Source organism: Cloeon dipterum, chromosome 2, assembly GCF_949628265.1.
Source record: "Cloeon dipterum chromosome 2, ieCloDipt1.1, whole genome shotgun sequence".
NCBI classification, from domain to species: Eukaryota; Metazoa; Arthropoda; class Insecta; order Ephemeroptera; family Baetidae; genus Cloeon; species Cloeon dipterum.
The window spans coordinates 7,190,585-7,215,445 of record NC_088787.1 but is presented as its reverse complement, the minus strand read 5'-3'; the positions used below and the strand labels follow the sequence as shown (position 1 = coordinate 7,215,445).

Here is a 24,861-nt window from a genome sequence, read left to right as displayed (position 1 = left end):
GTCTTGGGGGCATTTGATAAACATGGGTTGTACTGATTGCGCTTGTGAGGGTCTACCTTGAAAAGCACTCAAGCACTGCAGGTCGAACGAAAATGGTTGGAAGGTTTTTGATTCTGTAATTAATTACTAATTTGCAAAAAATGCTTGCCAAAATTTATTCTAATATTTATCGCATAACACCATTATTTATTTTCATACTATTTTCTATTTCCAGGGATTGTTTCGGTTGAGGCGTTCCCGCAAACTGCTTTCTGTGGTGATGTCAGCGTATTTATTAATTTTTGCGTTCCGGAAATCCGAAGAGAATGAGAAAGAGGAATACCTTTCACAGTCAGAAAATCAAACAGATAGCAACACAACATTTTGTAATTTGCCTGAATATGATCCCTTCGACCCGTCGATTCTACCACACATCCAGACCTGGCCGAGGATTATCTGCGAGAGAAAACAGCCCCCACTCACTTTTTTGGACGAAAACGAACTTTTACAAATTAACAAAACAGCTGTTTCGTTGATCGGGCGCCTGTCCTGCTACATACATGAAGTTACTCAACTGAAAAATGATGAATCAAAGGTCAAATTTGGCCCAGCAAAGGTATAAATCTATTTTTCAATAAACATTAACATAACCACCAAATCAACGTTGCAGGGTAGGAAATTCAAGACAGATTACTATTTTTTTAATAAAAAATCAAGTAAAGATTTACATATATTGTACTGGAATTCCCGACGATTCCTAAAAACTAAATTTTTCGAGACAACGAAATACATAGTACAAAAGAGATTAATCATTTGGTAGACTAAAAACAGTCCACAAAATAAACAAAAAAAAATTGTCTAAAAAATCCCAACCCTACATGCATCAATATAGAGCTGTTAAAGAATAAAAAACTTATATAATTTTAATATTTACAGAAAATTACTGAAGCTGAGCGGCTTCCATACGAATTCAATTTTGTAAATTGTAAATTGGAATCAACTGGAGTCAAGATTTATGCAACTGGGTATGCGAAAGTCAAGGAGGTGCCAAAGAGAGGAAAAGCAGCGTTTAATAATAATAGTGTCAACGTTCTAATTTTCGTGCTTGACTCTACATCCAGGCTGAATTTCATTCGACAATTGCCAAAGACAAGCAAGTTTATCACAGAACGCGCCAAGGGCATTGTATTGGAAGGTCTCACAAAGGTATTAATTATTGCACGTGTGTAGAAGAGATATGATTTGCGAATTACGAGGAATTTTCTTCCTAGCTAAATAATTCGCATACCTTTTTTAATGAGAAACAATTCCCGCCGTTTAATCAGCATGAAAATGTTAGAATAATTTTTCTCAGATATTAATGAAGATTTAAATTATTTCCATACAATTGTGCATTATTTATTCAAAACAACTTTTAAATGATTTATTTATATTTTAATTTTTACTTGAAGGTGGGGGACAACACCTATCCGAACATGCTGGCCTTTCTCAGCGGTTACTCCGATGGTGCAGAAGGCGGCGCTGATGAATCCCAAGGACCATTTTGGCAGGATACAACAGGGAAATTCGATAATTACCTGCTCCCCATTGCCTGGAAATATTTTTCCGAGCATGGTTACGTGACGATGTTCGCAGAGGATCAACCTGATGTCGACACATTTAGTTTCAAAGAGCGTGGTTTTCACGTGCCTCAGACCGACTATGTCATGAGACCGTTTTGGCAAGCCATGGAACAGTTCACCGTGGGTCGCCAGGACTTAAAATCAGATAGAAGATGCTATGGACACCTTCCCAAGCACATGTTTCTCTTCAATTACACGAGGGACTTCGCGGTGAAAATGCAAAAGGAGGGCTGCGCATTCTTCTCCCTCACTTTTTCAACTCCTTTAAGTCACGACCACATCAACTCCGTGCAGGTGGGACTCAATCATAAATTCTTAGCATTTTAGTTAAAAAAAAAATATGACTTGTAAATGAAGAAGCCAGTGGGGGTGAGCACAGGGGGCACGAGCACATGCACAAGTGGGGGAGGTAAAATAATTGCAGCCCCCTAAAACTGTCAGGTGTAGAATAATTGTTGAAAAAAATTAAGAAGACGTTTTAATTTTTATTAAAATCATCTCTTTTGTTTAACAATTTCCCAGTGCCTTAGAATAAGCTTGATGCAGCGAGAATTTCAACATGATTTTTTAATTTTAAATCCTTTCAGGTAGCTGATGACGATTTGCTAAAACTGTTGCAAGACCTTGAGATGCACAACATCTTCAACAACAGCGTCATGCTCATCATGGGGGACCATGGCAACCGATTTGGCGATGCGAGACGCACTGCCATCGGCAGGGTAGAAGATCGAATGCCGAATCTAGCAATCATGATTCCTCCTTCGCTGGAGCATTTCCGGCAAGCTCTGGAGGCGAACGCGAAAGTCCTGACGAGCTGGCATGACGTACGAGAAACGCTGCTCGATGTGGCCATGAACAACCTCGAGACGGAATCCAAAGTGCGTCGCCACGGTTTCAAGGGCTTGTCTCTCTTCAGGCCGATTCCCAGCAACAGAACCTGCCTGGAAATTGGGATTCCTATTGTCTACTGTGTTTGCTGGATCGAAAAAGAGCTGAATGTTATTGAAACAAACACAAAAATAGGCGCCTACCAATTTGTAACCCTTTTAAACAACATATTGGAAAAAAGAGACAAGGAAAAGCTGTGTTCTCGTTTGAAGCTGAAAAATATCGAAGGAGCACAAAAACTGTTGCCAACTCAGGCAGTTGGACAGTTCGATAATAGATCGAAAATATTAAGAATCATGATTACTGTTAAACCTTCGAACGCAATACTGGAGGGAACTCTAGAAATCAACGGCAACAAGGCTAGACTTCTCGGAGATGTGAATAGGTTGAACGAATACGGGAATCAGTCCACATGCATAAATGATGTTTCCTTAATACTGTTCTGCTTTTGCAAGATGTAATAATTATTGATATCCCATTAACGGTCTCACTAATTTATCGTGCAAATTCAGCGGTTGAAAAATAGTTGAATTGGTTCGACATGAAACACTATCAAAGTATAGACCTTTTTACACGCCAACCAATAGAGAAAATTTTTGCATTGTTGGCTAAAGGAACTGGTTCATGAAATTTAGCAACAGTTTATTTCCACATTGTAAAAAAAAATCAATCAGGAGCAAGTTACAGCTCAATATAAAATTGTACCGTTTTGTAAATGATTGTTAACTTGATTTTGATTCCTTTCTTCGCAAATTGCACCCAACAGAGTTCGTATTATGGGGTTTATTTCCCTTCAAGAGACAAAATCGTTAGTTTTCATTCTGAAGATTACTTTTTTTATTTGCATTCAAAAATTTAGGCCTATTTCATCGCAAACTCATAAGACACTCTGGGAAAATTTTGCTCTTTTCCCATTTTTAAAATAAAGGAACTCAGGTATAAAAGCTGCGGCTCTATATTTATGTAAATGATTAATTCAGCATATTTATACTAATTAGCAGATGGTATGAATTTAATTTAATTTGTTGCCATGTAGCTTTTTGAAACATTAATTTCCATTTTAAACTGAAGGAAAAATAAAATTAATGAAATATTACAGTACACACCCACTTGTCGAAATTTTTAGCGTTTTTTGTCTAAAAATAATTTCAAGATTAAAGGTGAGAAGGATAGATTTAATTTCCATGCCTGCTTTGCTAACTCTCTTTACTTCTGCATTAATTAAGGTCTGCTTGCTCCGTTGTCACCGCGCGCAAATTTGATTTCACGGCGTCTAATTGCACAGCCGGTGCGACTTTTGCGTTGGCGGAACAAATGCTAATCGCGCGTGGCAACGCTGGAGCTGCGGTGGCGTCACGAGGGTCGACCCTTTCGTGTGTGCACACGCTCGGGGCCCCTGATGCAGTGATTAAAGATGAAGGAGCAAAGCCGCAATCGCTTCCAGGCCACACCGCGCGCGCCTCATCCAAAATGCATAAAGCGGCCGAGCCGGCGATTCGAGCTGCGGTTTTTTGCTCGTGTTTCGCTCTTTTTGCATCAAAGTGCATTACGGACGCCGCTCGATAAGCCACTCTTGCATTTTCCGCCGTGCACGAGCGAGGCACAGCGCAGCACGCTGGCCTCGTTAAGTTCTTTGCACAAGAAACTGACATGCTCTGCACTCTACGTACGCTACTTATTTCCTCTGCTCAATCTCGCGAGAACAATGTCGACGTCAAGCAGCGTATTGGGAATTTCCTCTTGAACTGCATTAGTTATTACTATGGCAACGGAGGTTATAAAATTTACAAACTAGATTCGTGCGCAGGCAACCAAACCTGTTTTAAATTATTTTCATCGTTTTCTTTTATATTATTTATCAATGAGGTAAAATGCGATAAAATTTGTTCCCTCTGCGCAGATCCAAGTTGGCGTCTGAATGTGGGAAACAAAAAACTCTCTTTGGATTGCCGTACGAATGTCAAGAGTTTGTTTTTACGATCTAAAAGACGCAATTAGTACAATTAATGCACATTATGTCACGATATTGACGAAACTTGGTTCTTTTCGCGCATTTTCACGTGACCATACTCCACCGGACGCCATACCTGCGCGTCGCCCACGTTGTTATTAATAAATTTTAATCCAAAATAAAATCCGTTCTCATAAATTTTAGTTAAAACCTACAGTGGATTGATACAGGGTGAAAATTGAAATTTATTTGAATTTTTGGATGCAGTAAAAAATGTGTTTCAACATTCGCAATAATCCAAAAAGGAGCTTGCTACAGCTAAAATTCGAATTTTCTCCAAAATTTCCAGCGCTTGGCCACATTTTCTTTGCAGATTTCGATTCCTCTCGTCGAGATCTGTCCAACAGCGTGTGAAAACTTTTAGGGCAACCCTTTGTTGATAAAAAAATAAGATTTCAAACAAGGAGACGATCCTCATCAGTTCAAAAAACTTTGCAGGCACTTTCCAAAAAAATTTACAGGTTAATTTTGGCTAAAACTGAATTCAAAGGGTTCGTGTATTGCCAACAAGAATTTCCAGAATTTTGCAGCAGCAATCCTCTTTAAAATCATCTTCAGTTTTGTTGTTTTTATTTTATTAATTTTTATGTAATATTTTCGCTAATTTATTCATCTTACCTTATATTTTTAGATTAACTTTCACATGATTTCAAATATTTCTGTCCACTGTTCATTTTAATAAATTTTCAAAATACTCGAACAACACTTGTAAATCTGACTGGTGTGCCCATATTTTTCTGTTGCTGCATGGTTCTTTTAAAAATTATAATTTTGAACATGGAATTGGAAAAAAACCACGGGCAAAAATTCAAAGAAATCAATTTTTAGATCAAATTTTGTATCACTATATTTTTGCAAATTTTTAAGCCACACAAATTGACAGTTCCCGAGCAATGGGATTGATAAATTGATATTTCAATTTATTTTAAAGAGACAAGTGTGCTTGAAAACTGACTGTCATTATTTCAACCTTTGGTGCATGCTCTCAAATTCGAATACACATTATTTCCCATTACATTCAGCCTATTAACAATTTTCCATTCACGTCATGCTCGTCAATGACCGATGCAATAATTAAACCAATGTGAGAGCGATATCGGCTCTCGACTGATTGCCCTAACGAACTGAATGAGGACGACGCAGCCAATTCAAATAAAAAACATCAGTTTGCGAATGCATTATTTGAATGCACGCGGTAATTCGAGCACTCTCGCACGAATGTACCTCTCTGGGGAGAGACTGGTGCGCGTATATTCAACGGCAGCCTTCTTGTTTTAATTAACTCAACGAGCTCCATTATGTGTGCCTTGACAAAGCACACGCCAACCGATATTAATTAGTTAATAATAAAAGGCAACTTCATTTCATACACCGACCGCCGTTGCTGCGGCAGTTTAATCAGTCGAGTAAAAAACCACGCAGTCTATTTCCATTAATGTTGAGATTGTTAAAGTAAAATAACAAATAATTGTATATTACGCCATAAATAATATGTAGATAAATCAAGAGAGATCAAAATATTTAATTAAATTTATTGATTAAATGTGTCATTCCTCAAACTTTATATATAAAAAAATCATATTTTAAACTACAATTTTTTACTACCAAAACGTTCTAGTTTTTTCATACTAAAAAGAAAAAAATAAATTTTTTAAATTAAATTAGATTTTTAAACCCTATAAGTATTAATATTTAAATTAAATAAATTTATACTGTATATATTAATAACACTGAAAACGTTATAATACTATTAACTAATTAAAACTGTATTGTGTAATAATTGTGTTAATTTAAAGTATTATTGTAAACATTGTAACAACAAAATTGCATAGAGAGGGTAACAATTAATCAAGCACTGTTGGAATCATCTTTATTTTTTTTAATTGTTTTAAAATGGTTGTGAATCTTGGAACAATGTCGGATTCCATCTTAAGATTTATTTCAATATTTAACATCTAAAAAATTGTGCTACATCAGCCAAGCCCATATTCCATTGAATTGGATTCATACAGGGTAAAATTAAAAAAATTCAATTGTTGGCTGCTGAAAGCCGTTGTTCAAATTGTTAGTTTTAAGAATTTGTTATTATAACAATGCAATTTTAATTTTTTTTCTAATTTCCTCTAAACTTAAAGAGGAATGATACTGCAAGAGCCTGGAAAAAGCTTGTTGCCAATGCATATGTAAATTCGTCCCTTAGGATTCAGTTAAAGCCTAAATTGTAATTTTTTTTAGTAAATTGGCTGGAAAGTTACCGTGCTTTTCAAATGGTAAGGGCTGTCTCCTTTTTTGAAATCCGATTTAATTTCAAAACCAAGAGTTTCCCCAAAAAGTGACATACACCGTTGGACAGATCTCGACCGGAGGAATCGGAATATGCCAAGAAAATATGTTCAAGCACTGTACATTTTGGAGAAAATTGGCAAAATTTGAATTTTTACTGTAGGAAGGTCATTTTTATTATTGCAAATTGTTGAACAAATTGTTTATCGGTCAATTGTTTAAGGCATCCAACAATTTAAATAATTTTCAATTGTTGCCCAGTATCATTCCATTTTAAGAATTTGTTTTTATAACAAATCATTTATACTTTTTTTCTAATTTCTTCCAAACTTAACAGAGCTTAACGACCATATTTTCTTGGCAGTTTTTGTGGTTAAAATCTATGAAGCGGTATATGCCACCATGTATTTAAACTCTTATTATTGTGAAATAAAATAATATTTCAAGCAGGGAGACAGTCCTCACCAATTGCAACCAATTATTTAAAAGTTTTACTGTGCATCCTATGAATTTAGTAACAAGGATTTCCTGGTGTTCTGCAGTATTATCGTTATCGGGTTTCAGTTATCGGGCATTCGTGCTGGCATCCCGGTCCCCGGACAAGGATAAAAAGCAAAAATAAATCCACTTAAATTCCATTATAGAAGAAATTGAACATTCATCTTGATTTTTACATTGAAATATCACCAGAATCCTCAGCTGAAAAATTCAAATAACAAAAAACTATTATTTCCGTTCGGTCTAAATGGCACAAGATCCTTTTAGCCTTTCTGTCTGTGATGCAATTGTTAATTGCAAAGTTTTTGCTGCACGTGTGCCGCACTATGCGCTGGCATGCAATTAAAAACGCAGGAGAGCGCGTGGAGAGCTGCTGCAGGCGTACAGGTGCAGCGCGCAACATTAATAACTCTGAACTCGAGCACTGAGCGTAAAATGGAGCTGACAAACAACATGCAGCCCGAGTGCACTTCTCATTTCCCTGTCAAGTACGTAGTTATTCAAACTACTTTTTAACGAAGCTCGTAAGGCACCTGTTCTGCACGGAAAATAAATGGGAAATATTCATTGCGAATATTTTCTTTTTAGTTTATTTTCTATACTACATACTATTTCAACAAAAAGCATGATATTAAAGTGGAATGATACTGGGCAACAATTGAAAATTATTTGAATTGTTGGATACCTTAAACAATTGACCGATAAACAATTTGTTCAACAATTTGCAATAGTAAAAAATGACCTTCCTACAGTAAAAATTCAAATTTTGCTAATTTTCTCCAAAATTTAGAGTGCTCGAACATATTTTCTTGGCATATTCCGATTCCTCTCGTCGAGATCTGTCCAACGGTGTATGCCACTTATTGGACAAACTCTTGGTTTTGAAATTAAATCAGATTTCAAGTAAGGAGACCGCCATTACCATTTGAAAAGCACGCTAATTTTGCAGCCAATTTTCTCAAAAAAATTACAGCGCCCCTTAGGTCAATTTAGGCTTGAACTGAATCCTAAAGGATGAGTTTATGCATTGGCAACAAACGTTTTCCAGTATCATTCCTCGTTAAACAGATCAATAGTGGAGATCTTTTGAATTCATTAATTTTTTATTGTTGTGTTAATGTTCTTATGGAATATTTTTTAATATTGTGGGGGCGAACACCTCTTTTACCTCGTTAGGGGAGGTTAAGGCGAGGATAACGGCATTCATTTTTTTAATCGTGACAATTTTAACTCGCGATTTAGTGGTGACAATATTTGAAATAACTAAAAATTCAAGTTTTGTTAATTTTAAATTGGAATTTTTCGAAAACTGAAATTCTAAGTGCTCTAACATATTCACAAAATGTTAACACGTGCTTTGGAAATTATTTTTAATAGTTTTCACATTTAAAAAAAAATGGTAAAATAATTTAAAAGTCACAAAAATGCCATTGGCTATGTGCAATGACCTTAAATTCAGTTTTCATTCGACTCGGCATGACGGGAGGAATCCTAAAACTCGATTTCAAATTGAAAAAAAATAGAATTCAAGTAAAGTTTTTAAATTTCCAAAAATATTACCATTAATCCGAAACACGTAAACTTACATTTTTATTTTGTTTAAAAATACGGACAAATGGTGGAACTTTGGTTGTTTGGACACAAAATAGATGAAATTAATATCCAAGCAGTCCCATCTGCTTCTAAAAATTCACTGGGCGCCATAGTAAGATTGTAACTTTTCTAAAACTGATTGCGAAATCGACAGGAATTTTTTTCCAACCCTCCCTTTTTAGCATTTTGAAGACGACGAACAAAGCAAAGTGCCTGGCTCAAAGGACATATTCGTAGTTATAAATTTATCTCAGGCTGGAGTGTTCGGACACGTTCGCGTGTGAAATTTGGCATTATATTCGCAACAACGTGCACACTCGGCGGGACGTGCAGAAGCGGCAAATGCGCGTCGATGCTCTTGATCCCCGCATAAAAGCCCTCTTGGCTCTCGATTCGCTTTTAAATTTATCACGTCCATAGGCAATATCGGCAATAATGGCCGTGTCTCCCTCCCTTTCAGAAGCGATACACCGAGTGCGGATTTTCGTCGCCTGCCCTCAGGATTTCCATCTTGAATGATCATTTTTATGGCGCTGATGGACGTTTTCTGCCGCCATCATGAATAATTTAACACCTACGCAGTTTCCTCTTCTTTTTGCTGGTTAAATTTAATTGCTCGAGTTGGGAAATCAAAACCCGGCGGTCGTTTTCACTCTTACAAAAAAAACTTTTGTGCTGCAAACATGATCCTGTTGTCGAAACTTTTCTGTTCTAACCAGTATTTGTTTTCCAGTTTTGGACTGTGGACAAAAAATTCTCCGTTCCTTTTAAATATTCCTCAAGCTGATAAAATTTTCTATTTTATAAGAGACATTTAAAATTTTGTATTGTTTATATAATTAAATTTAAAAAAAATAGTTAGTTGAAATTTAATTTTAATTTTTTGCTATTTCTAAACAAATTGTTTCTTGCAGCGGGGTCCAGATGATCCAAGATGGCGTCTGAATGTGGGAAACAAAAGCTCTTCTTTGGATTGCCGTACGTGAGTCAAGAGTTTGTTTTTACGATTAAAATTTAAACGACTTTCCACGTTTTATTAGAGTTTTAAAGGAAAGATAGTTTTCTGGGTCACTTAAAAATCTTAAAATTTGGCGTCTAAAATTTAATAAGATGCACAGAACAATTCAATCGACCGAAAGTGGAGCTTAGGGTGAAAAAATTAAGAACATTTTGGATTATTGTTGGCAACAGCTAGTATAGTAGTGGTTTATTGATTCTACTGTGTTTGGAATTTAGTAAAAATATTCATCTTGGATGCATCTAATATTAAAATCAGTAAATTTCAGAATTTACCTAAATTCCTCGTAGATTTTATCGGTTTGTCAGTGCTCTTTCGCTTGATTTTTTTCTCCTCTCGTTGCGATTCATCAAACAGTGTGCGATTTATGAGATAAATCTCCCTTTTGGCGAAATGAATCCTGCGATTTTCACTAGCTCGCCGCTTGATTGGCACTCCATTTTTTCACAAAATTAATCGGTACGGCAGTCTGCGAAATTTGTAACTCTGTCCCAAAATTCGAGGTATTTGCTGAAGGTAAAGAGGATTTTCATAATTAACTTTAGAACAATTTGACTTTGAAATCACAACCATCGCTATAGTAACTTTAGTTTCCATCCCAGAGATAATTAACAGAAGCCCGAGTAGGAAAATGCGGCAAACATCTTTGCCTAGCTGCTATTGTATATATGCCGTCGATGTTGATCGCTATGGGAATATTTGCCCCGGGAAACAGGCGAGCGGCTGACAGCCACATCATACACAACACACGCCATGGCAGACGTCGGCTGATTTATATTCATGGAGTGATAACAGCTCGTGTCTCATTATATTTCCTCTCGCGGTGCGTCGCCCGGGAATTCAACTAATTTTCCCTCGTTCATGCATACAGATGCCGCTCGCCTCGCAGCGCACTTTCCTGCCGAGCGTACGCGTCTAAAAAGCGCCGCTTTTTCTTTTAATGACGCCCTTTTATCGCCGCGTGTTATCAACCGGACGCTCGTTTCGTCTACGTTTCTCCACCAGACCGGCCAGTACGACATGCGAGCGTTTAAAATGCGTTTTAAAACTGCGATTGGCGTTTCTTTGCTGGCCACTGCGGCCACCCTGTACATTTGGTACAGGTTTTCCCAACCTTCAGATGACCTGGTTCCAACCACTGATGAACGTAAGAATTTTTTAAATAATATTTCATGCACGGTCTGCAATAATTTATATTTGAATTTCCAGCTGAACCCCTAGCGGCCAAACAAGAACAAATTGTGGATTTTGATTTCAACTCTGAGGGTGGAAATTCAGCGGTGAAAAAGAACAGCCTCGAGCAAATCGACCCTGGTACTTTCTATGTGGAAACTAAGAAGGAGGATGGAGGGGAGAACAAGGAAGGTGGAGAGGGGGATGAGAAAGGTGACAAAGTTGAAGAAGAAGAAAAGGAGGACGATGAGGATCAGGTAGAGGGTAAAAAGGACGAAGCTGGAAATGAAGTGGAAGAAACAGAAAAAGATGACAATGACAAACAGGAAGAAGAAAATACTCAAACACAAGAAAACACTACCAAACAACAAGAAGTAAACTTAAAAAATGATGGAAGCGTCAATAAAGAGCAACAAGAATCAGAAAAGGCTGAACAGAAAGTTGAAGAAACTAAAAATAACACAGAAAATGTTGATAAAAACAAAAATGCAACACATTTAGATCTTGTCGCCGATCAAAAAATTGAAAATGATGATAAAGAACAGGTAGAATACCATGACCAAACATTGAACAACATAAAAAATGCTGAAGATCACGTAGAAATTGATGAACAAAAAGCAGAATCCAGTGTCGATTTTAAACTAAAATTCGGGAAAATGAAGAAAAAAGAGAACGAGGACCAAACAAAATTTATGAAAATTGGAGATAAAGTCAAAGACCCTCAGCTAGTCTCAGACGACGAGAAAAATGTACCGGAATCAGCAGAGAAGGCTCAAGTGCCAACAACTACACAAGGAAAGATTGTCGAGGAGGAAGTCCAGAAATCGGTCGACGCAAACCCATCAGTTGATGAGAAATCAGAGAGTAATTTTGTGGACTACAAAGATATGGACAGCTTAGGAACAAGTTTTAATAAATTAGAAGCGGCTGGAAAAGAAGAAAATCAGCCAGCTGATAAAAAGATTGAAGAGAAAACTCAAGAATTGAAGCAGAAATTTAAAATTCTCAAAAGAAAACTCGATACCTCTTAAAGTAAGGTAGTTTATTTGTTTTAATAATAAAATGAAAAATTAAAATGTTTGCAAACTAATAAATATTTTACTGGTTGGACGTTATCACTGGTGTTTTTTTTCTAGAGACGACAAAATAATCAAAAAAGTTAACCATACAGAAATGGTAAAAGGAACACGTATTCGTTGATAGCACGCCAGCGGAAAGAGTGTGCAGTTATACCCGAAAAAGTGGGCAACATATATTATAATGATGGCGGTTCTCAATATATTTAGGAAGCTCCGCAATCTAGCATTAATATTACTTGCTCTTTGCACTTTTTTCGTCCTAATATATGAGTGGAGAAGCTCAGAAAGGCCAAAAGATCCACTTACCGCTGAAGAGAGTAAGTGTTATAAATTTTGTATGTATGTTCTTGATTACTACCATATTTTAAAATCTAGAAAATGAAATGGTTGGAATTCTGGACACTGATGACAAGTTAGTGCAGTTCACCAAGTCGCGGGTTTTGATTGAGCCAAGCAGCCGCAGTGTTCCATACAATCTGGAGGAGAAGAACTGGATGGACAACTCTGTAAACCAAGTTGCCTCCACGATCCATTCACTCTTAGGCCAAATGGTGAACAGATTCAAATTTTTAACGATTTTTTTTTTTGCAATTAACCCCTCTAAACAAATTTAAAATAGAAAAACGGGTTCTTTGTCGAGTGCGGAGTGTGGGACGGTGAAAAACAATCAAACTCTCTGATGCTGGAGAAATACTACAACTGGACTGGCTTGCTGGTGGAAGGGTCGCCAACCGAGTCAAAAAAGATCTTGACCAAAAATCGAAAAGCGTGGGTGGCTCCAGTGTGCATGAGCACTAATAACACTTCCATGATTGTAATTTTTTAAAAAAAATTTTCATAATTTCCTTCTTATTTAATAAATTTAAAGGTTTCCTTTCTGGACAACAAGTTCGCTGGACGAATCTATGGTCCGCAGGGGATGAAGAAGTCGGACGTTGTTACGCAACTCTGCATTCCCTTCAACACCCTGATGCTTGCCCTGAACCAAACAACAATCGACTATTTCAGTCTGGACGTTGAGGGAGACGAATTGGAAATATTGAGCACCATCGATTTTGAACGCTTCTTCATCAGGGTGGGTTTTGGAATGGTTTTAAATTTTCCAGAATATTTTCTTTTCTTTATTGCAGACGATGACAGTTGAGCACACACTGTCGACGAATAAGCTGGTTGATATAATTAAATTGATGGAAAGAAACGGGTTTAAATTGGAATCGACATATGATCTGGATTTTATTTTTGTTAATAAGAAAAATAATACAATGAAAGATTAAATTTTCGTGTTGATATTTGTTATTGCTTTCATCATTTCAACTTACGCTCTTTTTATTATTTTTTACAATTACATTATAAAAGGAATATTGATAGTTAGTTAATTCCAGAGTAGATCGAAAGATAATAAAGCACATTCCTTTTCAGGAAATGGGATTTAATCGACAATATTGATTATTATTCTTAGTTAGAATTGGAGAAAAAAATTTCAAGTAAATATCATTAAAAAATTATACCGCGGAAAGCAATCAATCTATACTTTAAATTGACCTAGGCTCTGTTGAGCTAACAAATATGTAACAAAATGAAAATTATAATAAATAATGCTATAAAAAACCTAAATATTTATCAAAAAAACAAAAATGGTAATTAAATGGAAATTTAAAATTAAAAAAAAATAAATAATAAAAATCAATAAAGAAAGTGGTATCAAATTTTTTAAATATTATATAAATTTATATTTTGAAAAACGTTACATAATATTTTATAAACCAAAAATCTACTATTACTCAGATTCTATTTAGCGAGAGGAAGAACTTAACAAAAGATAACAATTAATTTCATCCCAATTCTCCAGTTTTAATTTCCAAGCCAACATTAAAAGAATTTTACTGACGAAACGGTATATCAATATACTGTTTTATTACTTATCGTGACGCATGAGATAGATATTGAATTTATAAGGGTTCTCGTTTAGATAGCGTGACAGCGGCAGCCGTGAGCGCGGCAGTTGATTGCAACGTTAAAAAATGGGCACGACGAACAGAAGGATGGCCCTCTTTACACTCAAAGTACTGAAGAAACACGGGGATTTAATTTTTATAACTATTTGTGCAATTTTTCTACTAAAATATGTGTGGCGCAACGTTTCAGACGGTCCTGATGCTCCAATTTCTCCTGAAGAGAGTAAGTTAAATTGACAAATTAGCGTCAAAATGATTTATTAATGTTAATTTCAGTGGAGCAAATGGATAGACTTTTCGACACTGACGAAGAATTGATTCAATTCACGAAATCGAGGGTTTTAATTCAGCCAAGCAGCCGCAGCGTTCCGTACAACCTGGAGAACGAGTCCGAGAAGGATAACTCAAAAAACCAAGTTGCTTCCACTATTCACACAATATTAGGAAGAATGGTAAATTTATTTATTAAAATAGAACCTTTTTACATGACCTTTATGAAAAACGTTTCTCATGAGGACTGAGGAAACGGCTGTCAATCTTATTTATATAAATAAGTATTTTTAAGGTATTTATTTCATTCCTTTTTTTACAAAATTTGGTAAAGAGAGGTAATCAACCAAATTGTTGTTTAATTTGTCTTATAAAACTGTTTTTTACACTCATAAAGCCTAAAAGCAGGGATAAAACTCCCAATAAATTTTTTGTTAATTCTTTGAAAATTAATAGAGATACAAATGTTTCTATAACCCTTTTAACTATTATTTAAACGAGCTTAGCTTTTGGATCTATAGTTAATTAAGTGCAGGAGATTTTAATACTACTTTAATTAATTATAAACTGGTGTGAGTTTGAAATTGCCAAAAAATCTAAAAGAGAAAAAAATATTTTTATATAATCGTCTAATCCAGCCCTAGCTAGGCCATATAACCACGAACAACCTTCAGTATCTCAAAATAATAAATAAAAAGGAGGGGTAATAAATAATTCCATTATGTATGTGCACTTTTCTTTCCAATATAATTCTTATAAAAAATAAGCCGGTGAAGTTTGAACTAAATTTTAATCCAGAAAAACGGATTCTTCGTCGAGTGCGGTGTTTGGGACGGTGAAAGAGACTCAAACACATTGATGCTGGAGAAACGCTACAACTGGACTGGCCTGCTGGTGGAAGGGTCGCCGACCGAGTCAAAAATAATAAAAACCAAGAACAGGAAAGCGTGGCTCGCGCCGGTGTGCATGAGCACCAGCACTTCTTCCATGATTGTAACAAATAAATCATTAAAAAAATTTAAAATTAATTTAAATTTAAAGGTTTCCTTCATGGATAATTCTTACGCGGGACGCATCATCGGTCCTCAGGGAATGAATTTACCTGGCATGTCGCACGTGTCATTTGTCTCCCAGCTGTGCATTCCCTTCAACACCCTGATGGCCGCCCTGAACCAAACAACAATCGACTACTTCAGCCTTGACGTGGAGGGACACGAACTGGAAATATTGAGCACCATCGATTTTGAACGCTTCTTCATCAGGGTGGGTTTTTTAACTAAAATTATTTGCAGGGGAACAGATTTTAATTTTTTAATTGCAGACAATGACAGTTGAGTACACGCAGTCAGCTGATCGACTGGACGAAATCCTTGAACTGATGGATGAAAACGGGTTCAAACTGCACTCAAAAAATTCACTAGATTTTATTTTTGTCAATAAGAAAAATAAAAACACCCCACCTTGATAAATTTTTTATAATGTTTGTTTTTACAATTGACGTAACATAATTTATGCAGTTGCTGATTTTTAAAATAATAATTTCCGTGAATTTAAAAAGTGGGATCAAAGGTTTTTGTAATAAAATGATCCAAATTAATTTAAATCATTCGCAAATTATAAAGCTAAGAATTACGTATAAAACTTTTATATAAATTTAGTTCATTAAATAATGAATAAGACGAAAATTATCTCTACGCTTGAAATTCCAGCTTGCATAATTAAAAGACCCTTGAAATTCCATCCATGTGCATTTTGCCGAGCGTTTCTAGGGCTTGGAATTGTGTCGGCAGCATAATTCAGGCCACCGTATGCAAATGATTATTATTAATGACGCCGCTTTTGCGGAGGATTACACACACGCAGCGAAACAAATGACTCGAACGAAGAAGCGGCTGTCTGCAATGGGGCGTGCATACCAAACAGGCGCTGCCTCCCTGTTTTGTGCCAGCAACAGATTTCGTGCAGAAATCTTAACGGGCCGTGTCTCTCTCTCTCCCGAAGTTAATGCTGCGCCTTGAATGCATCCCACACAGACACAGCTCGAATCGCAGTTGCCAGGAGCAGCAGTTCGGCTTGTAATTGGCTCAGCTCGAGCTACTGATGGTATTAATATCGGCGAAAATTTACAAGCTGTATAATTGTCCTTTCGAGGAGAAGGCAAGAACCCGGCGAACTAAACTCAATTTAATTTGGATCGTGGATTGCATCGAAGGATAAGGATCTGTACCATTTTTAATTTTGCAACAAATTAATCTTAAATCATAAAAATTATTTTACCTTTTATTAACTTATTCTATTAAACACTAAAGGTTAAATTTTCTTCTTGAAGCTGTTTAATTTAAAAAAAAAATACTGCCAAAGTTGGCATGCTAATCCAGCGATGGGCACTGCCTCCCAATTGAAAATTAATTTAATTCTGCTGTAGGAAAATATAGCACATCGTTTGATAGCTGCAATCTAACTGTTGTTGAGTAGTTATTTTAATTATTGAACATTGGAGAGATGAATTGATCCTGGATTCTGGATTAGACACAACAAACAAATATCATTGACCAAACCTGCTTATTTGACATAAGTTTACATAACGAAATATTGTCATTTCCGTGATATTATTAAATTTTAGAGCAAACAGTTAGTTATGATTAAAATAAAATTGAACCATATAAATTAAATTCAAAAAAAGTAAAAAAATTGTAAAATAAAAAAACCAAATTATTTTCAAAGAAAATTTCTCAATTTTGTTTTTTAGTTTCATTTAAATAATTTAATTACATTTATTTGATAAACACATTTATTTGCTGCTTAAGACTACATTTCGGTTTAATTTCCAAGTTAAAAATCTCTCTCTCCAGTGGCTTTAATCAAATCATTTGACAAGAAAATAATTTCAAGGGCTGAAACCAACATTTTTCAACACTTTGTTCGTGTTCTCGATCAGCTCATGTTTAAACTTCCCAAGTGTTTTGTCGGTCTTCACATTATTTGCCTTGCTGGAGAGGCTCCTTTTGTACCGCTGCAGTCGCGCTTCTTCCGGTCGGAAAACGTACATTTCACAAGCACCGAAGCACTCTTTGGGTTCCTGTTCGCGCATCAGAACAACTTTCTTCGTGTTTTGGAAGGATTTAAACTCAGCCATGGCATTGCGTTCCTCATTCCGCAGCCGTGGAAAATCCCGAAGAGACTCATTTGATGCATTTTTTTCTTCTAAAAGGTACAGGACGTTCTTATTGTGAGTTAAAAACGCTGAAGATTTATTCGATGCGTCCGAAATCGTTTTCAGAGCAAACAACTCGTGCCAAGAGTTTGTGCTGACAGGGACGATTAACTGGAAACAGTTAATTTCTCTAAATGGAGAGATTTAAATAAATGAAAATTGAAAATTTACTTCTTCGACGTCCAAGGGTACGATGTAGTCGAACAAATACATGTTTCTGTAGAGACAGTCGTTGTAGTGAATTAATTGCTGGGCCTCTCGTTCTCGCTGGTGCTTCCGCAGGTAAATCTCGAGCAGCTCAGGAACGTTCACGATGGACCCTGGCATTGTGATAGGGAAAATAATAGCAAATCCGGTGTCCTGGTAATAATTCAACACTCTCTTCACGTCTTCACCAACCTGTGGGGTGTTTAAAATTTCTTAGGAATATATTTTTGCCATTCTACAATATTTTACCTGGAACGTGTAAAAAGAGATATTGCTCGCCCCAAGAATCCTGAGCATTTCCATCCACTGGACCAGTCTCGTCGGGAAACTTTCATCTCTATTTTCGAAAAATAGCGTTTTAGCGCAAACTGCAAATGCCTTTTTCTTCTCTTCTCGAGGCAATTGGTTGTAGATGACCTTCAAGTTATTTGTCGCATTGTCACAACGGTCTGCCACAATCGAAACTGATTTCGGAATCTCTCCATTTGCTGGTAACTTGCATGTTAGCATGTACGGCTGCATTCTCACGTCCTTGCCAACCCAATTTTCATTTCCAAGGTAATGAAAGGACACCTTTTAATTAAAAGGGAAGAAAGTAAAAGACAAATTTGACATAAGCAACTAATTCATTAACTTTTAGCTAGCTTTCATATATTTTATTTATCAATTTAATTTCATTACCAACATAGCGTTATTTTAAATATAATTATTAATTTAAAATTATCGTAATCACATTAAACCTTTCAGGATTAATTAATTATAATGTTCTTTGTCAATTTATCCCTTACTCATTATAAACCTAAATGTCATTAATTCGAATTAATTGAATCGAACATATCGTGTTTTAATTTTAAATATTAATTAAATCTCGGTTAAGGTCTAGTGCAGTTATAACAAAATTCATAAAAATAATCTCACCTGGCTAAAAGACGGCGTGGTCTCAACAAACCAAATCTGGCAGAAAAGCGATTTCTTCTCTGCCTGGCGCGAGTCAACCGTCGCCAAGATGCGCACAACTGGTCCATCCAAAGGGCGTATGTCGTAGTAGGCGCCAAAAAAATATAAATTCGCATCTACGGTTTGCTGCACTTGCCAGTACAAATTGTTGAAGCTGATTTCCAGCGGTGTGACGTACAAAGCGCAACTGGTGTTCACGCGGAAGTCGCGCGGGTCCATCCGGTTCCAGAGAACGAACGGAACGTTCGGGTTTGACCTCTCAGCCTGAAGAATTTTCTTAATTTTTATGACTGAAATAATCATATAAATTTTTTTAAAATATTTTTACCCTTTGTACCACGTCAGAAGTGGAAATATTGGTGTCGTCCAGATTCAGTTTCGGCGTGCGCAGGTAGTGTCGAAGAAAGAGGATTTTCAGATTCAGCAAGACCAGCGTGATGCCGATGAACAGCACGTAAAAAATGAGATTGGGCCCTCGCTGCGATTTTACAAACAGACCGCTGATGTCCATGCTCGAATATCGACACTCGCTTCGGGAAAAAGGAAAAAGAGTTGGCTATCGCAGGCGTGCCTTTTATCAAATAAATACACACGCTTGATAACTTCGGCCGAGGGCTGAGAAAAACGAGGAATTTTTTATTTCACGTTTACTGCGACGGCCAAAGGAAAAATTGTATAAACAACTTTAAAAATGGCAAAAAGTCAGAAAATGCATCACCTTGTAATTTAAAATAACGAACATGGAGTGGGGGGAGGTGGGCTCTCATGGGGTCAATGAAGGCTCTAAAAACGACAAAGGGCTTCGTGTAGACGTAGACTGATGGCTGTCCGAGGGCGTTTGGATTTTTCGATGGTTTAATTTATTTGGTGCCGCATAAATTATTGAGGTATTATTCTATTTAATTGTTTTAAGGTGAAAGAGTGAATTACCACAGTTACGATCTTTATACCTGAAAGAAATCTACACAAGTAACAATTATGAGCAGTTTAGTATTATTAGGTTACGTGAAAACTCAAAAATTAATATAAAATATAATTTTAATTGATGCCCAAACATATTTAATAAGATTTATTGACAAGTTCTTAAATGAAAAAACACTTTAAAATAAAATAAAAATATGTATATAAAATTTTTAACGCTAGTTTAGTTTTTAAAGTATACATTTTTAAATGTTACTTTTTTAACCATAAATTATATTGTATAGTGTTATATATGTAATGCATTTATTTACTAAAAAATATAATAAAAATATTCTGATCTAATTCTGATTAGTGTGTTAGTCATAAAAATTAGGGATTATTTGCACCCAAAATTCCAACTCGGCGCAGAACTCGATTTGTATTGCGAATGAGCTCATTCTTAAACTTCCAAATGGTCGTGTCCACGGTCAGGTTATTGTTTCTGCACTCAGGTCGCGTCCTTCCGATGCAGTAGTGCTGGAGAAACGCGTCTTCAGGTTCGAAAACGTGCACCTTACACCTTTTATCGAAGCACTCCCGTGGAGAGTGGTTGTAGAGTGTGAGCACCTTCTGCACGTCGTGGAACGATTTTTGGTGCAGAAGACCTCCAACATAATCAGCGGGGTCGATGTTGCGAGCACGACGCACATTCTGCAGCATGTGCATGTACCACGGAATCACGTCCGTGTGCTCTGGAACCTCCGAGTCCGCGAGGAAGACGTTTCTTGCTATAAATGCAGACACATTTTGTCCTTGAGAGGCTGGGATGGCTTTTTTGTACACTAGATCGTGCCAGTTGTCTGTGCTCACGGGCATTATCACCTGAAATAAATTTAATTGAAATTTGAAAATTTTAATAAATAATTTCAAATTTATTGGAACTTTAAAAAATTATAAAAATTATTTTTTCTTATCCTAAAGTTTTGATTATAGCGTTGAGAATTTGTTGGATTATTTAAAGAGACAATCATATTGTTTGAAAAATTTTAAATTAACAGATGGCGCTACCGTACATTTTCATAATAAATTTATTTTAAGGCACTGCCGCTGCGATTTCGGACTCAATCCTGCCACTATGCATCCTCCACTTAATATGTTTTCTTTTGACGTGCTGAAAACCAAAATCAGTCCATCCATTCACCGTAGAAACGTTGGAAAATATTTTATATTTAAAAAAAAAACGAAAAATGTCTTCAAAATTATATTTTAAATCACGTAATATTTTTTCTTTTAAATTTCCATACCGTATTTAACACATTTTAATTACAATAATTCCCCAGCGTAATTTTTTCTTTCATGTATCGCATCAGTGTTACCACTTATCCAACGAAATTAAGAAAAAACTTACTTCATCAATGTCGATAGGAACAAAGTAGTTGAACAAGTCGAGCTGTCGGTACATGCAGTCGTTGTAGTGAATGACCTCCTGCACGTACTGCTTCCTGGGGTGGGCCTTCAAGTACCTTTCCATAAAGTCAGGTATGTTGGCGAAGGGACCCGGCATCGTGGTGTCAACTAAGTCCACCGCCACGTCTGTTAAAGCGTAAAAATCGAGCACTTTGGAAATATTGGCGTGTACCTGAAATTAATGTCGTTTGAGTTATTTTCTATTTATTTCAACTCGAACATTTGAGTAATTAATGAATTTTATATGTCTATCATTGCTGACAAATGGTAGTTTATAAAATTTTAAATTTTAAATCATAGTGTTTCCTAATTTATTTGATAGTTTCATTACTTTAAAATTTCCAAAAATCCCACCTGAAATCTGTATATAGTGATATGTTCGGCTCCAAGGATCTTGAGCAGTTCGACGTACTCAGCAACGCGGACGGCGTACATGGATTGGTGATAGAAATAGAGCCCTTTAACGCAAACAGCGAAATCCTTCCTTTTCTGGCCGGGGGGCAGCGGATTGTGCACGACAAGAAGATTGTTGCTGGCGTTGTCGCACTGGTGCTCCACCAACGACACGGATCTCGGCACCAGGTGGCTGTGCCCCTCAGGGAGCTCACACGTTATCAGGTACGGCTGCAGCTTCAGGTCCGCGAAGTCCCAACCGACGTCCCATAAGTAGGTGAATTGCGAAACCTGCGTTTCAAGATTTATTTTATGGTGTTTATTGAAATTTCTATGCTCGAAGCCGAAAACTAATTTTTTATATTTTATGTATTGCTCTGTGTCATGATGAATATTTCATATTAATTAAAATACAACAATTATCACCAAGATAATTTGCAAAAAATAATCTCTTTATTGTGTGTTAAATGTTTAATTATTTCTTGTTGCTTTTATTTTTTAATTTAAGTGAATAAAGATTTTGTGGATTCTCACTTGCGAAGAGAACGGTTCTATTTCTCCAGAAAACCAAAACTGGCAAAACATATTTCGTTCCTGGCTAAGAAGCCGGTCGCTCATTCCCAAAATGCGAACTGCAGGCCCGATTCCACTTTGCGTCCTGTTGTCGAAGTAGGCGCCGTACAAGTAGTACTTTTCGTTCGACGTCTGTTGCACTTGCCAGTAAATATTATTGTACTTAACTTCCTCCGGAGACACGAAAGAGGCGCACGAAGAATTCGGGTTTGTCAGATTCCAGTCCAGTGGAGGATAATTTAGGTGAGCTTGACGAATCTGATTTAAATTTCTAGATGTAAAATAATTTAAAATTAAAATAAACCTTTTTATCCGCTCTGCTTCTGTGCTCCATTGTGTGCAACTTTTCAATCTCTTTTAAGGTCAAGTAGAAGAGAATTAAAATTAATTTTAAAGAAATAACCGCCGCAAAATTATTTCCACAGCACTGGCGGCCAATTTTCAACCTCATTCCCTCGACGTAACTCCCGATACTTCAGACTACGCTCGCAGATGTGCGTGCTGTCTTATCAGCACTTAACTTGTCACCTCCGGCCTGCACTTTATAAAAAAGGAGAGGCATTTTAAAAGTTAATAAATAGGCTACAGAACACCGCTTAAATAAGCGAATTTTAGAACGAAATTTCAATGATTAATAGTTCTTGTTTCAATTTTTTTAATGTCTTAATCAAAATATGCCTAGAACTTTCTGCTTTTTTATTTTCTAGCTAAATATGAAAAAAACTGGCACCATCTTAAAACCAAAAGTTGGACATCTTAAAAAATAAAATTAATTCCCATTAGTTTTTTCTACTTTGCTTCATGTAATTATAAAAAAAATATGTATAATGTAACAATATATTGTCCCAATGGGGAGGGAAACTTTCGGTGTGAAAATTTCGGGTTGAGGTTTGCGGCCGAGGGTGTGATTGGGGGGATGTTCTGGTGCTGAGTATCGACCGAGTGCGCGTACAAATTCCCGCGAGAATCAGACAATGTCCATATATAGTTCGCCGCTGTTTGTGAGTACGCACGTATATGCACGAGAAGGGCAAACACGCAGAGACGATAAATTGGAGGACGCCGGAGAACGGAGGGAATTACATTAATTTGTTGGCGCTGCTCGCGCGAGGGGACAGGTCAAGAGGCCATCTGCAAAGCTGCACTTGGAATTCCGGATGAACACTCGCAGTTCTAATTAATTGGCCAGCCAGATTGCCCGATTTCAATGGGACGCAACGACTAGGCAGTTTGTTTTTGTGCTTTACATGATCGTTAGAAACTTATGATACAATTGTTCTTTTTTGGTAAATATTTGTTTCAAAATTTGATTAAAATAATTACAAAAAAATTGTAAAAAGAAATCATATTATTTTATTTAATAGTATTTTGATTTTTCAATAAATTTATTTTAATGAATTTTGCCGATATAAATTTGTTTTATAAATACATTTAATATACAAAATTAAAAATTTTAAATAATGTAATGCGACCATTATTCTTAACTGTTACTCAGTATTAATATATATATGATCAAGTTTTTACTATCTATCCTCGTTCTGAATAGCAAAAAAATCACTTAAAATTCAAGTCTCATAATTCAAAATAAAATTAATTAAAATAACATCCGAATAAAACTGATATTTAAATAAAAGTGCATGGGTACGTAATCAGGCAATTTCTCTTTTTCCGTTAAAACAGATTAAATTTCTTCCAAAAACTGCCGCTTTTCTATTTTTCTGCTCCTTCTAAACCACAAGCCATTTGAATCTCAAATTCAGTCTGGAATTTATGGCATGATACCAAGGAGAAATAAATTCATTTAATTATTCTTGTTAGATTAATCGAAATGGGATCTTCAAATTTAACATGAAAATAATATCAAACATTTTCTTTTAGATTAATTTACCCTTGAATTAATTAAACATGCCCATAGTAAGACATATATGTTCCGTTGTTAGAGTTGTAGATAAAAGGGGTCGAGACAAGAAGTAGAACAATTTCCGGCAGCGGCGAGACGCAGGTCAAGAGGCTTCATATATGTGCTCGCACAGCTGGAGAGCAGGCTGCACTTGGAATTCCGCATGTGTTGCGCAGAGCACTAATTAATTGAGTTGCCTGATTGCTCGTCAGGGACGTCCACTCTGAATTGCGCGTGTCTTGTTCCAAAGTGACTTACTTCGAGGCCGTTCATACGTGCTTGAACAAAAAGCTTTCTTTTACTACCGTTTTGAAATTTTCTTTCGTATTTTTTTATTTCGTGATTTAAGGAATTAATTTAATTTTCTGTTCATCCCAAATTCTCTAACGGACAGTTGAAATTTTCAGACAAATTTTGTGGGAAAATAGTAATTTTTTCTCAATAGGAAAATAACTGTAAATTTAATCAGCTTTCTGAATTTAGGCAGTTTTTGACGCTACTTTAAACTGGAGAACTTTAATGAGGCCAAACACAGACCGCTTTCGAAAATCTGCAATTTTTGAAAAATACAAAATAACTTTCAAGACTCAAAAGTACTATTTATTTGTCTTCTCACTTTAAAATTTTCATAATTTTTCTCAACCCCGGAAGTAATTAATTTCCTTTGCTCAAAAAAGAGGGCGTAACCAGTAAAATTAGAAAAATTGGATTTTGGGGCATTAAAAAATGGTCGCTTAAGGTTACCTTTCCTCTAATATCACTTTTTTCATAAAAAATCGCTCATTCTACTTTAAAAAAATTGAACAAAAAATTAATTAACTGTCAAACTCTGGGATTTGAAATTCTTGTTTAAAAATTGTTGTTTAGAAAAAAATACCAGC

The 24,861-nt window shown here is 36.1% G+C and overlaps 6 protein-coding genes across 6 annotated transcripts; 4 read left to right on the top strand and 2 right to left on the bottom strand.

The window, feature by feature from the left end:
• Positions 1–22: 22 nt before the first annotated feature.
• On the top strand, positions 23–2,950 carry LOC135937445 (uncharacterized). Its single transcript, XM_065480596.1, has 4 exons — positions 23–44; positions 1,016–1,185; positions 1,431–1,895; positions 2,189–2,950. The coding sequence occupies exons 1-4, from the start codon at positions 23–25 to the stop codon at positions 2,948–2,950; spliced, it is 1,419 nt and encodes a 472-aa protein (XP_065336668.1).
• A 7,904-nt stretch (positions 2,951–10,854) lies between these two features.
• LOC135936219 (high mobility group nucleosome-binding domain-containing protein 5-like) lies at positions 10,855–12,180 on the top strand. Its single transcript, XM_065478960.1, has 2 exons — positions 10,855–11,039; positions 11,102–12,180. The coding sequence occupies exons 1-2, from the start codon at positions 10,913–10,915 to the stop codon at positions 12,094–12,096; spliced, it is 1,122 nt and encodes a 373-aa protein (XP_065335032.1). The 5' UTR covers positions 10,855–10,912; the 3' UTR covers positions 12,097–12,180.
• A 344-nt stretch (positions 12,181–12,524) lies between these two features.
• LOC135937444 (uncharacterized) lies at positions 12,525–13,418 on the top strand. Its single transcript, XM_065480595.1, has 4 exons — positions 12,525–12,695; positions 12,764–12,958; positions 13,013–13,219; positions 13,275–13,418. The coding sequence occupies exons 1-4, from the start codon at positions 12,528–12,530 to the stop codon at positions 13,416–13,418; spliced, it is 714 nt and encodes a 237-aa protein (XP_065336667.1). The 5' UTR covers positions 12,525–12,527.
• Positions 13,419–14,165: 747 nt separating this feature from the next.
• On the top strand, positions 14,166–15,834 carry LOC135937443 (uncharacterized). Its single transcript, XM_065480594.1, has 5 exons — positions 14,166–14,322; positions 14,376–14,551; positions 15,168–15,362; positions 15,411–15,632; positions 15,691–15,834. Exons 1-5 carry the CDS (start codon positions 14,166–14,168, stop codon positions 15,832–15,834), a joined length of 894 nt encoding a protein of 297 aa, XP_065336666.1.
• Positions 15,835–17,148: 1,314 nt separating this feature from the next.
• On the bottom strand, positions 17,149–19,277 carry LOC135936127 (uncharacterized). The gene is made up of 5 exons (XM_065478827.1): positions 19,076–19,277; positions 18,709–19,011; positions 18,040–18,363; positions 17,755–17,982; positions 17,149–17,694 (listed from the first exon to the last, which is right to left on the bottom strand). Exons 1-5 carry the CDS (start codon positions 19,256–19,258, stop codon positions 17,257–17,259), a joined length of 1,476 nt encoding a protein of 491 aa, XP_065334899.1. The 5' UTR covers positions 19,259–19,277; the 3' UTR covers positions 17,149–17,256.
• A 760-nt stretch (positions 19,278–20,037) lies between these two features.
• On the bottom strand, positions 20,038–22,092 carry LOC135937442 (uncharacterized). The gene is made up of 4 exons (XM_065480592.1): positions 22,042–22,092; positions 21,469–21,798; positions 21,056–21,286; positions 20,038–20,529 (listed from the first exon to the last, which is right to left on the bottom strand). Exons 1-4 carry the CDS (start codon positions 22,090–22,092, stop codon positions 20,038–20,040), a joined length of 1,104 nt encoding a protein of 367 aa, XP_065336664.1.
• Between the last annotated feature and the right edge of the window lie 2,769 nt (positions 22,093–24,861).

What these genes read in the sequence shown, in the direction of transcription:
- LOC135936127 (XM_065478827.1), bottom strand. Translation starts at nt 19,258, where the DNA reads ATGGACATCAGCGGTCTGTTTGTAAAATCGCAGCGAGGGCCCAATCTC. An exon ending in CCACGCCGTCTTTTAGCCAG is followed by an intron (nt 18,364 to 18,708) that starts GTGAGATTATTT and finishes TTTAATTAAAAG; the next exon opens with GTGTCCTTTCATTACCTTGG. An exon ending in TACCCTTGGACGTCGAAGAA is followed by an intron (nt 17,695 to 17,754) that starts GTAAATTTTCAA and finishes AACTGTTTCCAG; the next exon opens with TTAATCGTCCCTGTCAGCAC.
- LOC135937443 (XM_065480594.1), top strand. Translation starts at nt 14,166, where the DNA reads ATGGGCACGACGAACAGAAGGATGGCCCTCTTTACACTCAAAGTACTG. An exon ending in TCCAATTTCTCCTGAAGAGA is followed by an intron (nt 14,323 to 14,375) that starts GTAAGTTAAATT and finishes TGTTAATTTCAG; the next exon opens with TGGAGCAAATGGATAGACTT. An exon ending in CCAGCACTTCTTCCATGATT is followed by an intron (nt 15,363 to 15,410) that starts GTAACAAATAAA and finishes TTAAATTTAAAG; the next exon opens with GTTTCCTTCATGGATAATTC.
- LOC135936219 (XM_065478960.1), top strand. Translation starts at nt 10,913, where the DNA reads ATGCGAGCGTTTAAAATGCGTTTTAAAACTGCGATTGGCGTTTCTTTG. An exon ending in GGTTCCAACCACTGATGAAC is followed by an intron (nt 11,040 to 11,101) that starts GTAAGAATTTTT and finishes TTGAATTTCCAG; the next exon opens with CTGAACCCCTAGCGGCCAAA.
- LOC135937444 (XM_065480595.1), top strand. Translation starts at nt 12,528, where the DNA reads ATGGTTGGAATTCTGGACACTGATGACAAGTTAGTGCAGTTCACCAAG. An exon ending in CTAATAACACTTCCATGATT is followed by an intron (nt 12,959 to 13,012) that starts GTAATTTTTTAA and finishes ATAAATTTAAAG; the next exon opens with GTTTCCTTTCTGGACAACAA. An exon ending in TTGAACGCTTCTTCATCAGG is followed by an intron (nt 13,220 to 13,274) that starts GTGGGTTTTGGA and finishes TCTTTATTGCAG; the next exon opens with ACGATGACAGTTGAGCACAC.
- LOC135937442 (XM_065480592.1), bottom strand. Translation starts at nt 22,092, where the DNA reads ATGTTTTGCCAGTTTTGGTTTTCTGGAGAAATAGAACCGTTCTCTTCG. An exon ending in TCACTATATACAGATTTCAG is followed by an intron (nt 21,287 to 21,468) that starts GTGGGATTTTTG and finishes CATTAATTTCAG; the next exon opens with GTACACGCCAATATTTCCAA. An exon ending in TTCCTATCGACATTGATGAA is followed by an intron (nt 20,530 to 21,055) that starts GTAAGTTTTTTC and finishes AATTTATTTCAG; the next exon opens with GTGATAATGCCCGTGAGCAC.
- LOC135937445 (XM_065480596.1), top strand. Translation starts at nt 23, where the DNA reads ATGGGTTGTACTGATTGCGCTT. An exon ending in TATTGGAAGGTCTCACAAAG is followed by an intron (nt 1,186 to 1,430) that starts GTATTAATTATT and finishes TTTTACTTGAAG; the next exon opens with GTGGGGGACAACACCTATCC. An exon ending in ACCACATCAACTCCGTGCAG is followed by an intron (nt 1,896 to 2,188) that starts GTGGGACTCAAT and finishes AAATCCTTTCAG; the next exon opens with GTAGCTGATGACGATTTGCT.